This window comes from Rhinolophus ferrumequinum, chromosome 12, assembly GCF_004115265.2.
Source record: "Rhinolophus ferrumequinum isolate MPI-CBG mRhiFer1 chromosome 12, mRhiFer1_v1.p, whole genome shotgun sequence".
Lineage (NCBI taxonomy): Eukaryota > Metazoa > Chordata > Mammalia > Chiroptera > Rhinolophidae > Rhinolophus > Rhinolophus ferrumequinum.
Window position 1 is genome coordinate 353,069 of NC_046295.1, and position 18,690 is coordinate 371,758.

The 18,690-nt window shown below is 39.7% G+C and overlaps 2 protein-coding genes across 9 annotated transcripts in view; both read right to left on the minus strand.

Annotated features, from left to right (window-relative positions):
* IARS1 (isoleucyl-tRNA synthetase 1) overlaps positions 1–4,558 on the minus strand; it is a 79,187-nt gene extending 74,629 nt beyond the window's left edge. Inside the window, exons 1-2 of one of the 3 annotated variants that reach the window (XM_033122623.1) lie at positions 4,431–4,519; positions 989–1,126 (exon numbers count right to left, since the gene is read on the minus strand). The gene's annotated coding sequence lies outside the window, so the exon portion shown is untranslated. Of the gene's footprint in view, positions 1–966; positions 1,127–4,430 lie in introns of all 3 variants that reach the window. The other 2 variants (XM_033122622.1, XM_033122624.1) reach the window with 2 other exon arrangements.
* A 1,021-nt stretch (positions 4,559–5,579) lies between these two features.
* Positions 5,580–18,690, minus strand: part of NOL8 (nucleolar protein 8) — a 32,547-nt gene continuing 19,436 nt past the window's right edge. For 3 of the 6 annotated variants that reach the window (XM_033122646.1, XM_033122651.1, XM_033122645.1), the window contains 7 exons: positions 16,166–16,307; positions 15,664–15,741; positions 12,877–13,145; positions 11,314–11,440; positions 10,660–10,730; positions 9,870–9,949; positions 7,802–9,390 (listed from right to left, as the gene is read on the minus strand). In XM_033122646.1, coding sequence (XP_032978537.1) covers positions 9,340–9,390; positions 9,870–9,949; positions 10,660–10,730; positions 11,314–11,440; positions 12,877–13,145; positions 15,664–15,741; positions 16,166–16,307 — 818 coding nt within the window. In that variant the 3' untranslated portion in view covers positions 7,802–9,339. Of the gene's footprint in view, positions 5,686–7,800; positions 9,391–9,869; positions 9,950–10,659; positions 10,731–11,313; positions 11,441–12,876; positions 13,146–15,663; positions 15,742–16,165; positions 16,308–18,690 lie in introns of those variants that run through there. The other 3 variants (XM_033122649.1, XM_033122648.1, XM_033122647.1) reach the window with 2 other exon arrangements.

The window sequence follows — 18,690 nt, forward strand, 5'->3', positions numbered from 1 at the left end:
GGAGGCAGGGTCAGGGGGAATGGACCTCACCAGGTTTGCTGAGGAAAGCAATCACCTCTTTTCCCCTCACTACAATCCAGGCCTCCACACTTCCCTCCAACTCCTTCAGAGCACATTAGCCTCAACTTTCTGTTCGGCAATTTCTTGATATCCTCCTTCACCTTTACTTGTGCTTACCTCAGTAGATCTTGGAAAAGCAGACAAAAAATTTTTTTGCTAAACTAAATCTCATGATCTTCCTTGTCACCGGCTCCCATTTTTAATTTCACTGTAGTAGTTCCACTACTCATTCTCATTACCTGAATTTTCTGAGTCACCTTTCCTACCAGATACCCACATTCTACTGATCACCAAGTCATGTGGATCCGAGCCTATTTTTCTGTTCCCTTTTCTTCATTTCGAGGTCTTCATAACCTGTTACATTAAGTCAAATTTAACCCCAGAGGTTGCCATGTTCAGCCTTTTCTCAGTTTAGTAATATCCTAGTAACAAATAACCCACAGATATACAAATGTAGAAAATATGTACAAACACAGTAATTGAAGCATTGTTTCTATAGACAAATATCTGAAAATAACTTAAATATTCATGAACAGATGACTAAAATAAATTATGGTGCATCAACACCATACAGGCATTAAAAATAAGTCATAATATAGCAAATATACATATTACCTATACATATTAAGAGGATGTCACAGTTATAGCAATTTATACTATGTGGATTACAGCATCATTTTCAAGAGAATCTTTATTTAAGTAATTTTGTATTTGAATAAAGAAGGCTACCCACCAAACTTAACTATAGGTACCATCAGGGACTAGAATTTGGAGGGGAAGGCATGAAAGAACAGATCTTTATTTGTTACTTCTGACAAGGGGAAAATTCTGAGATGTTCTAAATTAAATTACAGTCGCCAGAGAGTGAGAGACAGAACTCTTAGGCTGTTAACAACAGCTACTGACCAGCTAACAAAAGGCTGCTCACAATTTCTATTTTGCCCATTGGAACTTCAGATGAACTTCCAGGTGACTATTTCCACTTGTTCAACCAGGCACCATCTAACTCCAGGATCCTCCGCTTGTTGTTTCCATGTAGGTTTTCTGGACTGCTGCCCCCAGCAATCTACAGGAGTGGACATTTGTTCATGCAGACTGTGCCTATCCCAGACCTGGCCCCGCTTCACCTTCTCTCATGCTTTGCCCATAGTTAACATTAATTCTTTCAGTTTACCTTTCTTCCTCCTTCCCCCTAACTTGAGGTATAAAAATTGCTTGCTGCCTAATCACTGCACAGTACACCTGAAGCTGAACAATAATGAATGTCAACTACAAGTTTATATATATATATATATATACATGTATATATATACACACACACACATAGACATATACACACACACACACACACATATATATATATATATATATATATATATATATATATATATGCTTACAAGCAGCGGAGTACAGCATTAGGAAGAGACAGTGGAAATGTAACGGCTGTGTGCGATGTCAAAGGGGTAGTGGATGGGGGAAGGCGGGTTGATAGTATGAGGGATATAAATGATAAACGTCTAAGTATTACTTTGTTTTGTGCACCTGAAACTAATAAAAAAAATAAGGGATTAAAAAAAAATAATCTGGGCTTCTCAAGGGTATGCCAGTGGTAGAGGTGAGGGGCAATGGCTGCCCACAGAAGCTTGGTAAGAATTATCCCAAGTCAAGTTTTCTCCTTCTTTGAGGAAGACGTAAAAAGGTGCAACCAGATTTCTCCATCAGGATGGTAGATTCAGCACATGAATTTACCTGTCTTCTTTCCCCAAAATCGATTTAAACTTTATTAAATATATACAATGTTAAAAAAAAATGCTTGCAAAATTCTGGGACAATGGACACGCTATCTCTACTACCTAGCCACGGCTCAAGACCAGTCTTCTTTTCGGCTAGCATTTTTGGCTCAATAAAACCTTACTTACAAAAGACTTTCAGCTGTGAGAGTTAAATTTTTTTTTTAACACTTCATAGTACTCTGCTTTGGTTTTTGTTCTGCATTACATACTAACTTTATCACAAAATAAAGAGAAAAATAAATATTCTATATGCTACATACCACTGTAGAGTAACCTTAATGGAAAAGCTCTGAAAGTAGTATTTCTGTATTAAAAAGAAAAAATCCAGTGGCTCCTCATTCCCAACAGCATTCGGTAGACTTTTCAGCGGAACACTCAGGGCCACCATGATCTTACCCCACATTATTACTCTTCCTCCTGACTTTTATGCCTATAAAACTCAAGCTACAGCTATATCACACTCTTGTGGTCACTGTTGAAAAACAAAACCGTTTTCCTCTATCAGGCCCTTTCTCTTAATACTCTAACACTACACAGCTTAAATGTACTCTCCTTTAGGAAGTTTCCAGCAATCCCCATTTTTCAGAATATCCCCTCCCCTGAATCTGTTCCTCTCCTACACATTGTGGTTTATTTGCACTGAAATGTCCCCCACACCCTCTAATTCAACTGTTAGCTTGTTGCTGGCAGTAGGATTTTACTATCTAACCTCCAGTGTGTGTTTACACAAGGTAAGTGCTCAAAAAATGTTTGTTTAAACAAACCCCGTTGTCACCATCCTTAGTTTCCTCCAGTGACACTCTTTCCACCTGCCTTTCCAATCTATCCCACTCTATGAGCTCTTCCTAGCCCAAGATAATGGTTAAGAGGATTGACTTTGGAAATTGACAGTTTTGATGTGAACACTTAGTGTGTGAGCTGTAAGAAAAGTTACTCAACCTTTAGACCTCAGTTGTATCATCTGTAAAATAAATGTCATAAACACAATGCTAACTTAGTGAAATAATGGCTACTGCAGCTTACAGCAATCACATGTCATCTATGTAAATATTATGACCTCTTTGCCCACAAATTCCAGTCTATTGCCCTTGCCCAGCCACTATATCCTCTCAGAATATTTAAATAGTGCAATCAATGCTTAGCCTTCTCTCCCTACTGTCCACCATTTTACCGATATTTACTTTTCAAAAGTTCATATTATTAGAAATCCCCGAAATCTATTAATTTGCCTCTAGTTTCATCCTTCCTCAGATCTCTGCAAAACTTTATGCTACAAGAAATACTGTGCCACTTTATACAAACTCATCTTCTCTCTGGACACATTTCAAACACTTCTTTCAGGAAGAAAACCATAAATTCATAAGGCTGGAAGCTAAGTTATTACTGCTCACTTCCTGAATCAAGTTTGAAATCTTGCTGTACATAAAAGTCCAGAGGAACCTTTTTTTAAAAAAATTAAAAGTTTATTCAGATAATGATTTGCAAACCAGGAGAGTAGTCCTTGGTATGAACGGAAAATCCAAAACAGGATTTATAAAGGCAAAGGTTGCACGGTGCTGATGATCAAAGAGGTTGCCAGGGGAAACAAGACCCTAAACCTACCTCACTGGTTTTCTAATTGGAGGGGGTAACTGGACTTTCAACCGTGGGCTGACTCAGTGCGACTGTAAGATGAGAACAATGGGTAATACATGATTAAGCATCCATCAACATTTGTTGTTTCAGCTCAGGCCTGTAGAACAAAAAGCTGTCTTTTGATCACACAATTATAGTACAAGGAGTATTATTTAAGAACCATGCAAGGAGTACAATTTTACTACTTGATTTATCAAGTAGCAAAATCAGCACAAGGCCGGGGGAGGAAGGGACTGCTTGCTCTGCAGGCAGTTTGGGACGCCAAAAAGGCCAAGTTATGCTCTGTAAGCAGTTTTAGAGCGCCAGCTGTAAAAAATCCAAATATTGGGCCACAAGTTATGACATTAAAGTTCTTATAAGTCTTCACTGCTATACTTTACTAAGGTCCCCTGGCCCTCTCACTCTCTCCCCTAACTCCTTATCTTCAAGGCCCCAAGCCCATCGCAGCTCCTGAAGAGCCATCTCCTTCCCCCACTTCCAAATCCCACTGAAGATGTGCCTTCCTCCTCTGTGCGCAATGCACTGCACCGGCAGACTGTATGCGAGTTCGGGACGAGGACGCCGTGCTTACTCCCCTCTAACCCAGGCACCCAGCAATAAACGCTTCTTCTTCCAGCGAGCCTCGGAATTGATCTGTTCATACCTCGACTGCCAAGTCATTTCTAAGTTCGCCCACTTTCTGCACTTATTCCAGCAAGCTCGATCACACCAAATTCCACAACCACCCAACGGTTTAAGCGTTATCATGATCCCCGTGTGAAGAGGTACTTCCCAGGGTTGCCACCCTCCGCCCGAGAGCCTGGATTCGTACCCGGTTCTGAGGTCTTTAGCTACAATTCCTCCCAATTTTCTCCTTGGAAATAGATATACTCGCAACTAACCCACAGCTCTGAAGAAACATAAAAAAACCCCAAACTTGTGTACCACACAGAGGTGCCGTACCTGAGAGGGCCCCGGACCCGTGCGCCTCACAAGGAGCCGCGTGCACGCCACTGTCGGATATCGCAAGGTGATGCAAGGCACTGACAGCGCCCGGCACAGAGGACGGAAGGCCGCATCGTCTAATCAGCGCACGCGGCTGCAAACCCATCAACAAGCTGGACACCGATTGGCTGCGCGGGACTCTGGCCACGCCCATCCGGGTCACGCTCCTCGGTGCCTGCTGGGATGGCGGCTGGGGCTAAAGTGGTGGAAATGACAGTGTAGTGGCCTCCGGGGAGGGGCCGGACTGGGACAGGCACGGAAGGGCGGCTGAAGTTCTGCATCCTGACCGGGCGTTGTTTCACAGCTGTACGCGTTTGTCAGTGTTCACCTCTATGTACATTGGACAAATCAAATCCAACGACAGTGGCCTCAGTAATTACACTGTGGGGCCGTAAGCATGCAATCCCAAGGTTGCATTCCTAGGTGACCGTTAGAGGAAAGCAGCCTGGCTCTAGGGCTGTGTCTTTCATTGTGGTGGAGTCCACCAAATCAGGATTTTGCAAAAATGCGGAGTACTGGGCCGCGTTCCAGGGCTGCTGAGACTGGAGGTGGGTCACAAACATCTGCATTTTAATAGGCATCCTGGATAATTCTGCTGCACACTAAAATTCCTGAGTCGCCTAGAAAAACGCAGGGGCCACAATACTATGTCCGGACGGAGCTGAAGCACTGGTGGTCAGTGGTGTTCCAGCGAAGCCTCCTTTTCTGTTCCTTCAGTGCCACCGCTAGAGTTCTGGACTTGACTGCAGTGATTATGGTAAATGGCAATATGGAGAGAGAACAAAAAGGAAAGAAATACCTGGTAACCAGCCTTAAAATTGTTTTACTGTTTCCTGTTACGAAAACACAATTATTTATCTGCTTATGTATTTAATACTGCTGTGTGTCTGCCCGGCACCAATGCATCTGCTGGTTGAAAACCAAAGAATCAGGAGTTATACAAAGGACAGTAGATCTCAGGCTTTGGCACCAGACGATGAAGGAAATTTTAGGCCTTGACAACTTGAGAGTAATTCTGCATGTGACTGCTTATTGTACCCATTAAAGGTGTTACGAAACTCAGGTTCTGCTGCTTGCTGCTCCTGAGCCAATGATCAAGAGACAAGGTTGGTGGAAAAAAAAGTTTATTCAAAATGCCAGCATTCAGGGATGGTGGACTGCTGTCTCAAATACTTTCTTCCCCATTACAAGAATGGCCAGGTTTTATAGGCACCTTAAGAAAAAAAGAAAAGATAAAGGGGGTGTTAGGAGATTCCTGGGTGCTGACGCCTGGAAAATTCCTACTAGGGTCTGTTTTGCTTTGGGATAGTTATCTCGAACTTGGTCGTGGGGGTGTTGTGTCATCCGATGGAAAACTGCAAGGGAGTTGCAGGCTGGTTTTTGGCGCTCAGGTGTTTAAGGGCTGAGTCAGTTTCTTCCAAGTTAGTGTTTTGGTGATTAACCTGATTAATACCTTTACAAGGTATGCATGTAACCTTGGGAAGAACAGAGCAATTGAATCAGGCAGGAGGAGAAGGCAACAAAAATAAAATAAACTAGATTGTTAAATCTTGAAAAATATACCGTCACCCTTATAAAGGGACAGAAAAACTTGATCTGGGCAGATTATGTAGAAAACACTCCTTTAGTAAGTTAAAAGAACAGTTTGATTGTCTATGTAGCGTTCATTCAACAGTCACTTAAGGTCTAGGAACACCCTACTGAGTGTCAGGGACTAAAGTGGGTTTCATGTCCTTCCTCAAAGGGGTAACTCTTGATCCAATAACTTCTCATATATATTTAGTAGTTATGTGTCTTCAGCTTATTAACTAGAAGTACTTGGAGTATGTTTTAAGTCTTTGCATTCCTCAAGTTACCACCTTGTTCAGATCCTTTTTATTATGTCTAGACTCTAGACAGTCCAGATTAGAGCAGGACAGAGGGCTCCCAGACAGATGAGACCAGGGGAAAAAGGCAGGGGTGAGGATAGGTATGATTATTTAAAAATTGGATTGAGAAACATTTTATGGTACTGTTGGGAGGTAGAAGACTAGGTCTAGAAAAAGCTGAGCAAGTGAAAAAAGGAGATTCTAGGAAAAAAAATTAAATGTAGTCCAAATATACTACTTGGATTAGAGTTAAATCCTGTTTTCGAGTAGGAAGTCAATAGGTAATGTCTCAAATTGAAAAACCAGGAACTCATAGCATAAGCATGTTAGGTAGAAATATTGAGTTAAGTATCAGAGGAAACAGATAAAATTGTTGAAGGTGGTTGTATCTTGGGAGCAGGAATTAGGGTTAGGATGCCTACTTGATGTTGCTTTGGTTTGGAGATGTAGAGCATGATGAAAGATTTAAACATGACCACAAATTGACACTCTTCCCACTGAGAGGTGAGGGTCTGTCCCCTATACGTTTTTTAAAAAAAATTTTTGTATTAGTTTCACATGTATAAAACAACATAATGATTAGACATTTACACCCTTCACATAGTGATAACCCCAACAAGTCCCTCTGACATTGTATGAGATAGGACAATTAAGTTCACGAACTCATCCTAGAAAAAGTGCTACATACCTCATCGCTGAATATCACTACGGTCACCTTTGGTGAAGTGCTCACTCCCCTTGGGAAGCTATGCACTGACGCCAGCGCCTAGTCCAACCTTCAGAGCAATTTTGGAATTCTTTTTCTGGAATGGCCATCAGAGCTGTCGTCGTATTACCTTTGATGTCTTGAATGTCATAAACATGTCTTCCTTTCAATATTTCCTTTATCTTTAGGTAAAGAAAGAAGTCATTGGGGGCCAGATCAGGTGAGTAGGGAGGGTGTTCCAATACAGTTATTTGTTTACTGGCTAAAAACTCCCTCACTAACAGTGCCATGTGAGCTGGTGCATTGTGATGCAAGAGCCATGAATTGTTGGCGAAAAGTTCAGGTTGAATAACTTTTTCACGCAGCCTTTTCAGCACTTCCAAATAGTAAAACTTGGTTAACTGTTTGTCTAGTTGGTACAAATTCATAATGAATCATCCCTCTTGATGTCAAAAAAGGTTAGCAACATCGTGCAACAAGTTCACGAACTTAATTGTCAGGTCCTCGTATATGGCTATTACAATACTGTTGACTATATTCCCTATACTGTACTTTACATCCTGAGACTATAAATATATATAAAATTGTTGACAGTATTATTCTACATCAGCTTCAGGTGCACAGCGCAGTGGTCAGGCATCTGCAGTCTATGAAGTGATCCCCCCGATAAGTCCAGTGCCCATCTGGCACCTTACACAATATTTACATTGTTTATAATCCCCATACTGTATTTCACATCCCATCACTATTTTGTGACTACCAATTTGTACTTTCTAATCCCTTCACCTTCTCCCCCATCCTCCAACCTCCCTATGTCCCCTTCTTTTGAGTTTAGGTGGGCTCTGTTGTTTTGACCTATATAGTGGAAATGACTCTGAGCCGATTGCTGGGCTAGGCTTTAAGAGACTGGCAGCTTTTGCTTCCTGCTCCTGAAGCCTAGTGTCCCTACCGTAAGGAAACCCACAGGCACTGAGTGAGTGTGCCATCTTAGAAGTGGATCCACTAGCTCCAGCTGAGCCTGTCCAGTGACACTACATGGAATAGAAATGAGCAGTTCCCATTGAGTCCTGAACAACTGCTTATTTGTGAGCAAAATAAATGATTGTGAATGGGATGACTTATTATACAGCAAGAGATAAGAAGGTATAACTGTAACACAACATGAGAAGGTGGAACATTTGGATTATTTATCTTGCTAAAGTGACTGTTTCCATTCTCCCTGAAGTCTGAGAAACACAGGAATGACTCTTCAGCAACTCAGTTCCTTGGACCTTGTTTATTAAAAAATTTATGTACTGAGGACCCATTATGTGCTAGACACGGTTCTAGCTGGTGGGGACTTAATCATTAACCAGAAGACATTCCAGCCCTCATTAAGTGGATATTCAATCAAGATGTAAACCAATAAATTCTTAATGTCAGATGTACACTTTATGGCTCAATGACAATCCCTTGGGATTGTCTATATAATGCATTTTATACAGATTTTTTTTGTACAGATCCCAGTTTCATAAGAGGTTTATCTTTCATCCAGTCAGGTTGATTTAACAAGGTATTAAATCTGCTTTCCTATATGGACTTAGGGTCCATATAGGACTCCTGACTATCTACATACCTTTCAGGCACTTGTACTTTTCATAAATCTCTGGTTTAAGTAGAATTTTGGGATTGATGAGCCTGCATCTATCAATTCCTGGAGGCCAAGGACAGGAAAACTCTGTATTTTGCATCCCTTTCTGGTCCTCACAGAACTCTCCCATGATGTTGCTGGAAAATATCCTGCAGTTTAGTTAGCTATTCATCAGAATGCAAGTACAGAACTGAAGTAAGTTTGACTTGTGTTCAACCTCTTAAACAAAAAACACAAAGTGGAGGTAAGATGTAGTTGATACAATCAGAAAAAAATATTTTAGGTAGCCTATAATTCACACAAAGCCTGATTTGAAAAACACAAGTGCTATGACTCATATTTAAAAGGTTTATGTAAATCTTGGATCAGAAGATGCCATTAGTTATTGAGGATGGAGGGAAAGAGATTATATACAAAAAGTATTTCTTGAGGGACAATTTTGTGCTTTATTAAAAAAAAGTTCAGGTTAATATTTTTTGAAGTAATTGGTCCTAAGGAAGAAATACAGGAAATCACAGAAAAAGATAGAAACCAGAATGATATCAGCCAGCTTTTGTATACTCCTTCACTCTGACTTCTTGTCCACTAGAAATATTTTCTAGTTTATCCAATTTCCATAGGTGAGTCTTGTTCACAATCAGTATCAAAAGCTATAATGACACTTTATTTTGGTTTCACTCTCCTTTTGGCATCTTTATGTTTCTTCCGACAATCCTGGGGGAAAAAAATCAAATCCCTTTTAAAAAAATAAATATAAATTATTTTCAAGTCGTTCAGTAACTATAAAGTAAAATTTAGGATTATTCAGTATCAAGGTAGTGGAAGCCACTTTGGAGATGCTCAGACTATTTAGACTTCAGCTTTACATGTTTACAATGGGAACTCCAATGCAGTCTTTCAAAGTCTCATGATTTCCTGATACATAGTGAGCATGGCTGAAATTTGGGGCCAGTAACGCAATTCAGCAAGTCTTCAATCTTCTCAGCTGTACCATGTATGTTGGATTAAATACCTCAAAGTTTTAATACCTCAGCATTATAATTCTGAGTGTTTAAATCATATTCTCAGTTGTCATCCTTTCTGTCTGAAGTTTCATACCTTATTCCCATATTCTTACACAAGGCAAATATTAATACAAAGATAACATCATATCTATTTTAGGAAACAATCAATATGAAGATACAATTACTCACCATACGCAAGTTGTTTGTTCTGGCCTCCCAAGAATTCCTGCTAATATTACCTCCCATTCCACTCCAGAATAAGTCAAAGCCTAATAGAGGAAAATCAAGAAAGACATGGCAGCAAACACCAAAAAAGGCAATATGCCACTGCTGGCATTATCAAGGTCTTCAATTCTAGTTAAGACCTCCCCCATCAATTTATGCTAATTAAAAAACATTTTGGTTTTTTTTTTTACGAAACGAAAATGTAGAGCCGCTAGGATTTTACTGTCTATAAACCATTTACTATTACGTAATTTGGTTTATGTTTGTACTAGGCTTTAAGAAATGAGTTCACCAACAGCCTCAGAGTTGTTTTTTTTTTAAATTGGGGAATGTTGGGGAACAGTGTGTTTTCCCAGGGCCCATCAGCTCCAAGTCAAGTCGTTGTCCTTCAATCTAGTTGTGGAGGGAGCAGCTCACTGGCTCATGCGGGACTTGAACCGGCAACCCTGTTAAGAGGTTGCTGCGCTCTAATCAACTGAGCCATCCAGCAGCCCCCGCCTCAGTTTTCACATGAACTTTTAGAGTATTGAAAACAGGAATTTTTGTCTGGCATCTAAGAAAGTCCTCGAAGCAAAACAACCCCTGAAGATAATGAGTGAGGGAGGTAGTGAATGGGAGCTCCTAGCCCCCCAGAGCTTTTTAAGCCGACATGCATCAGTCTAACACAGGGCTAAACCACATGACGTTGTAAAGAGTCAGAATTTTTGCCAAATGATTACCTGTTCTATACCATTTAATCGAAAAATGGACTTACCATGAAGTCTTTCATCATTCTTACAGAAAAAGAAAAATCTAGTAGTCTTTTTCTCCAGTAATGACACTCCTCTGGGGGTGCGGGGGGGGCGGGTGGTGGGGACACGTGGGGGAGAGACAGAGAAATTGGCTGGTGAATTTCAATATTTAAGAAGAATGTTTACATTGAAAATATACTACTCCTTAAATATAGCTGCTCTGTATGTTGCTTATTTTGCTGAGTTAAAGTGCAGCCATGCTCTCGCTTCAACCTTCTTCTCTTCTACTTGTACTTGTTTAAGTACAAGCTCTGTCTTCTGCATACTGGTTGCTGATACTCTCAGCCTACCCCTGCCAGCCCGTCTGCCAGGTGTTTCTCACGGGGTAGCACCCAGTCAGCTGCTGCATGCTCTGTGCAGACCAGAGACTTCAGTGTCAGGCTTCCTTGCCTGTAACACATCCCCCCCCCCCCCCCCCCCGTGGTATCCACATCTCAAGGAAAGGAAACACGCTCCCCATTACAAGAAGCCTACCGGCACTCCCTAAGTGAGCGTGAGCGGGTAGCAGAGACAGTCCTGGAGAGATAAACTTAGCTACTTCAACAATGTTTCCAAAGCATGTCTACCTCAGATGTTACAAATGATGAACTACACCTGTGCAGAAACAAACTGCTTACCCAGGGCTGGCCGCTCTGTCATCTGTTTCTTCAGTAACATCTTCCCCTTCTGAACTGCTGTCTTGGAAACGAGGGGCTCTCTGCCAGGCCGTCTTAGCAGGATTCACTGTCTCAACTCTGTATGTCTCTATATTGTCATGACAATGAAAGAAGACGGCATTGTGACCAACAACTAAGCATTGCTGTACACACTCATTTGATTCCTTTCACCATGCATGCTTATCTCTAAATTTCCAGTATCTTAATCAGTAATTACAAACAGGTAGTATCTTTTAAGCTTTCAAATATTGACAGAAGCTACTATATAATATTTTGGCATTGCTAGGGTGATCTGATAAGGAATATAGTAACACTGTAAAAAGATATAAAAACTGAAGGTTTATAAATGGGCAACATAGTTAAAAAAGAGCAGAAACAAAATGTGGCACTGTGCTAGCATGAGAAGCCTAAAATATAACACAATGTAGTGAAATCAGTTTTCCCTCCTGCTTATTCATAAGTGAGAGAAGGTACATTATGTTTACAGTTTCAATTTCCAAAACATCTCTAGAACTGCTAAAAAAAACCTTGTAAGATGTGGATGATCATCTCACGACTCCCAGAGTGTCCCAAGTGCTTAGAGCACGTCCCCCAGATTGCTGAATTTTCTTAGTATTCATTTCAAGACCAATTTCTCACAGTTGGCTCTCAGTTATTAGAATTATCGTCAATATCCAAATCACGCCGACTCTGCTCCACGGGTTAGGACTTACCTTCGTACTCAAATGGACAGCACAGGAAAGACAACAAGGAGAGTACGTGATATATTGTGTGTTATTTAGGACAATGCTTGAAAAACTCCTAGATGGTTGTAGCTCCTGCTGGAATACTACAGAGCTGAGATTTAATACTTATCTGCTAAACACATAGATGCCCTTTTACCAGCTGATCTTTAAAGTAGAATCCACTGTAGTTAGGTGTGCATATATTGTCCTGTAGAGGCATACCCTGCTTTTTGTAATGAAGTTCCAGGAAAGCTGCACTTGCATTCTGAACACTAGGTGAAGAGCAGCCTCTGAAGGACCACGTGTTTTTAACTTTTGGCTCATCAGTTGGCCTTCAGAGGTAACCCTCCTGAAATGGAATGCAAAACTGTACATGCTGGAGTTGGTGCTTTTCGCTAGGTTCTGGCAAATGTCCAAGGATGAAGTTACAAACTGGCATTTCTATGACATAGCATATTTGTACAAAGCCAAGGTTACCTATTTCTTCCTTTCCCCTATCATACAGAAGTCATGGCTTCTCCAAATACATTTAAGATATGAAGCTATTTAAATATATGACTTAACTATACTTCTTCATGACTATTTCTTTCTACTCAACAGAAGGGATGCTGTACATCATTCTCCAGCTTCTAGAAGTTGGCACCCTTAAAGCAAAATACTGAATTTCATATTGTTTACCTAGGTGGAAGGAAGAATCCGCTCTTCAGCTAATGTTAGATAGATCATTACATTTAATGTAGACTCAATCAAAATTGAGTTTAAACTTTCTGGAATGAAAAAGAAAAAGAAAAAAAAGTACCTTCCTTTGCATCTCTGGCGTCTGAATCAAAAAAGGAGAATGTGAACCCGCTAGGCTGCTGGGCCCCGGTCACCAGAGTGGGAGGGTCATGGACTTCCTCAGCTGTCTCTCCACCACAGTCCTCATTCCAGGGCATTTCTTCCTTTTCACTGGTATCTTTTATAGTTTGGAATATTTCTTTTAAATCCGTAGCAATGTTATAATACATTTCTTTAGACACCTCAGGTAGCTTCTCAGCTTCCTCTCTCTTCTTCTTTCGCTTTGCTTTACTGCATTCACAGACATTTGCATCACAACAAAACAGTCAATTTTTGGAAAATTTACAGAAATCAAGAAAGGAAAATACCTTGGATAACTTTAATTCCATCCTTCCAACAAGCAGTAACATCCACATATAAAAAACTCTACTCATAAAAGCAAAATCTTGATCAATAAGTTTCTTATACACAAAACTATCTCAAACAGCTCCAAGTATTAAATATGAGTCAGACTCTCCTATCTCTTATCCTCTAAACTAAAATTCAGAAATTACTAAGATACTAGCTTTGAGTAAGAAAAAAAAATCACTTAACAACATTGTGCCTCAGTTTCCTCATCTGCAAAATGAATGCAATAAATCAGGTGACTTCTAAGCCCTTCCCAGGTTCTAAAATTCTTTAATTTTATAACACCGGCATAAAAGGATTTAGTCATAATTCAATTTTAGTAATGAATTATAAATATGCTAAGTCTAGTTTGTTTTGGAATGAAAATTTTATATTACCATAAACCTGCTCTATATTTAGGAATATGCTTTTCTCTTTGATCTTAGATAAAAAGTTACATGGCAATTTCTAATATCAAGTTTTTAGCTAATAAAAGATGAAAATCCTTTTTCTTATTAGAGACAGCATATATTGTTGAGTAATATTTGGCCAAAATTCTGTGTTCTCTAAAATGATGAGATGTCCTAAATGATCATCTTATTGGTGGAGACTATTTCACAGTGATAGATTTTCTAGACTTCATTAAATAAACCAACTTGGCTAGGATTTAAGGCAGATATGCCTCCCATGGAAGCAAACTCTGTAATACCTGGTGTTCTTTAGACAGTGCCAAGGGATTGTCACTGAGCTATGATATAGTGGATTTCAAAGTGGTCCAAAGATCCTTTGATACTTCTTTACGCGGTGGAATGAATTCCCCCAATCCTGGAGTGTGGGCTGGGCTTAGTGACCTTTTGAACCAGCACAGGAAGGCAGATGTAATGGTGTGTGACTCCTGACACTAGAGTTAGAGAATGCACTCTGGCTTTTTCCTTGCTCTCACCCTCTTCTGGATCACTGGAGCAGCTGCCATGTTGTGAGGGCACTCCAACAGCCAAGTGGAGAGGCCAGTGAGGCAAGGAACTGAGGCCTCCTACCAATGGTCACGTGCACACACCATCTTGTAAGCAGATCTTAAGCCTTCAGAGACTGCAACCTTTTGAGACCCTGACCAGAACCACCTAAAGAAGCTGCTCCCAAATTCTCGACTCATGGAAACTTTGAGATAATAAATGTTTGTGGTTTTAAGGTGCTAAATTTTGTTATGCATCAATAGATAATTAATATACCGTAGATGTAAATGAAAACTAATATGTTGAACAAAATACCTCCTACTTATGTACCATGTTCAATGTGGATTATCCTAAAATTCATATGAAACTTCTATTTTGCAGGGAATATTTATGTTACTTCTACTTTGGTCTGATATGTGATTCTTTTTTAAAAAACCTTTAATTTTGGAACAATTTTAGATTTACAGAAAATTTGCAAAGAAAGTACAGTGTTCCCAAATAACCTTCACTTAGTTTCCTCTCACGGTAGCATCCTATATAACTATGATAGAATTGTGGAAACTAAAAAATTAACGTTGTTACATTCATATTAGCTAAACGCAAACATCATATTCTCATTTTACCAGTTTCTCCACAATGTCTTTTTTGTTCCAGGAGCTAATTCAGGATAACACATTGCCTTTAGTGATTTTAACAGCAGGAAAATGAAGGTATTAAGCCAGGTGAGGTGACTGGTTGCTCCATATATATGGCCTACTTATCAAACTAACAGGATAGCCCTAACTCCTGGCACCTGTAAATATTATTATACCTTATTGGGAAAAAGGGTCTTTGTAGAATAGTTAAGGACCTTGGAACAAAGAGATTACCCAGCATTATCCAGGTAGGCCCCAAAATGCAATCAAAAGTGTCCTTATAATAGATACAAAGATGACATCCACACAGAAGAGAGGAGGTCATGTGAAGATGGAGGCAGAGACTGAAGAAAAGCAACCGGAAGCCAGGAAATGCCATGGACTGTTGGCAGTCTCCTGAAGCTAAGAGAGAGGCGTGAAATGGATTTTTCCCTGAATCTCTGGAAAGAACGCAGCCCTTCCAATAAACTTGATTTCAGAGTCCTAGCCTCCAAAACTGTGAGAAAATAATTTCTGTGGTTTTAAGCCACCAAGTTTATGGTAATCTGTTACAACAGCTAATATAAATAGCTAATATAAGAAACTAATGTAAGTAGGAGGTGCCATAGTAGATTAGGAGCACATAGTATCATTTATATGCATGAGATTCCTTTGTCAAAGTTAAGGCTCTCTCTAACACGTCCATAATTCCACTCTAACTGCTCCCTCCCTAGTCTTAAACTAAATAACAGTGGAGACCAATGGATGGGATATTGGTTACTATCTACTCTTCTCATTATCCAAAATGATACTAATTCATATGATCCTGCTACTAAAAGAAGTAGCTTGATTTACCTTTCTTTTGGTTTATCATCTCGTTTTCTTTCATAAGTGGCATGATCATGCCTTGTTGGATCATAGTGTATGATGTCCCTATGTAAAAAAAGGAGTGATAAATTGGAAGAGATAAATCAGAGCACACATGCAAAATGTTAGTAGCAAATTATAATTCAACATCAGAATGATTCTCATTTTGAGCAAGGAAGGCAAAGCTACACAACATCAAAAAAGAGTATTAGGATCTCATTAGAAACAATCACATTTTAAATTGTCTAGTTTTGAGTTTCTCCAGATTTTCCTGTCAATATTAAAAATAATTTTAAACATAATAAAATAATTTAAGATTAGTTTCTTGAAGTTGAATCACTGGATCAAAGGTAAATATATTTTTAAGGGTCTGATACTATTGCCACTGCCCTCCCCAGGAAATTTAAAATGGCCTAGTTTTAAACTGAGTTTGAGAAGGCATTTATGGCACAGGAAAGCAGGGTGGGACGGGACAGAACATAAATCATACTTGAATTTCTTAGCAGCTGCTGCTGGTCCTTTGTTTGCAGGACCTCGTAGGCTGGCACGCAGGACACTTTGTACAACGCCCAGGGCTTTCAGCTTTTCTGCAGCAAGCTCTTCCTCCTCGGCGGTCATCTTCTCATTTACCTCTTAGAGGGAAAACGATCATTAGCAATCTCTAGGCAAACGTACTTAAGAAGTCTCAATCATCAAATATTTATTAATCACCTAAACATATGCAAAGCACATTAAGATAGGACGAAAAGTTAAATCTCACTTTCCTAAGCTCCCTACACCCAGACCCTCAATGCCACAGTGAATCCAGGAGATGCATGACCAGCAAATAAGAAGTCCCATTTTTATTTCTAATTATAAAAATTGAATCCGGATTTAATGGCTTTCAGTGGCAGTCTAACAGTTTTTAATGTAAAGACTGACAAAAACTAATTACAAAACTAAAGTGATTATAGACTCATTTTTTTCACCTTCTAAAAATGTGAAAAACTAAATTACATGTAAATCTAAAAGTGAAAGATAGTAATTTTACTGACTATTAATATGTATTAGTAGACAGTTGTTTCTGCTTTTGATTCAGTAATATTGTGGGAAAGAGCCATAGGCCTGTCTACACAGGATATCATGGAAGCCTGTAAGCTATCTCAACTACTAGAAAAAGACAAATACCAGAGAATAAGGTTAAAAAGCTAGTTTGGATTACAATTGAAAAGAAGTCTAAGCCTTAAAAACCCTTTCAATTTAGCACAGGATATGAACCAAGCAACAGAAGCCGGCACAAAATGCTGATTTGAACAAGTTCTCTACAGAGATGCCCCCACAGTTCCTAAGGTTTCAAAGGAGGTAAAGATTATGTTCAATTAGATCAAGAAATGCTTTATAAACCAGGTAGACTATAAGGGAGGAAAGACAAAGTGGATTCCCTGAGGTGCGAGGAGAGCCTGGCAGGTGTAGGAAACAAAATGAACACATACGTTAAAGAAAGTACAGAAGAGTTTTATACTGCAGTAGGTTGAGCCATATGAACTACTAATATTCAACAACTTTTGACTTCGAAAATGGCAATTTCAATTTTAATCTAATAATGACCACTAGAAGCAGAACTTATACCAAAGGGCTCATGGTGTTTGTAGGCTGGCCATGCTGCTTACTTGCAAGAGTTTTTGCAATTCACAAAAAAATTGCGCCTTGGGAAGGAAAGAAACAAAAGAGAGCGGTTCTATGTCTGAGTACCTAAGAATGGAAGTACCATCAACAGAAACAGAAGGGTCCAAAGGAGCTGAAATTCAATTTAGGAGTTTTAACATGGGCCCAAGAACACCTGTGAGAAATATCCATCAGCCACTCAGAAAAGAATGGTTGGAGCTCAGCAGAACAGTCAGGAGCCAAGATGACCCCAATTTGGAAAATACCCACATATGAGAGAAGACTAAAGCCACAAGAACTTAAAAGAACCCTGAGAAAAGCCTACCTCCGGAGGGAAAGGGAAAATCAGGAACCAAGAAGTAAGACGGAAACCAGGATATCATGATATAATGAAGCAAAGAAGGGAAAGAGAACATTCAAGAAGGGATGGTCAACAGTGACAAACAGTATGGGCAGGCTAAAGAGGGTGAAGCTTGAGAAAATGACCCCTGCATTTGGTGAACTGGTTACTCACAGCTCTGAGGGACACATACCAGAAGTTGGAAGGACAGACCAAGTGCAGAAGTTAGGAAAGTCACCTCTAAATGCAGCTCTAAATGGAGGCTATATTCCCAAGGTTCTGTCCATTCCTATGTTTCAAACATGGAATTTTGAGTGAGACGCTCTGAAACATAAGTTGGTATGGATCTTAGAGAATTTACTCTTTGAATCCTAGCTTCTGGAAATGTACAATACACATTTTTTAATCATCTCAAAGAATTGAGACCGTCAAATCACAGACAGTATGTATTTTCAATAAATAGTCAATGGCTTCTGAATTAGATACAATTTTTTTTTTCATTTCAAGTTTAAAACTGAAGAAAAAGATGGGAGTGGCAACTTGAAAACTGGCAAGGCTGAAGAAATGGCTTTTGGACCTCAGAGACTGGATTTTGTAGAAAGAGGGAAGGGACTAGAAGAAATGTGAGAAAGGGGGTAACGGGATGTATAAATCGAGGGATTAAGATGCACATTAGGTAAACTCAGGAAGGAGAGAAAAAGAGAAAATGTAAAGAAAAGAGAAGTTCTGAGACTGGAGAGGGAAGCAAGGAGCTCACTGGAGGATAAGAGTAAAGGTCTTGTAGAGGAAGTTTAGAATCACTGCTACAAAAAACGCTAAAGGAAGTCAAAGAGTAGAATTAGCATGCTTCTGATAGCATCATTACTGTTAGATATACCCTAAGCAGGATGAATTCAAGTAGAATAGCATTCATCGGCACATTGCTTTTAAAAACCTGCACCAGCACACAAAGAAGGGAAGCTGAAGACTCTCTTGTAGAAGGCCAAGTGTGACTTACCTGTGTTCCATGGACTCACCTGGACCTCCCAATC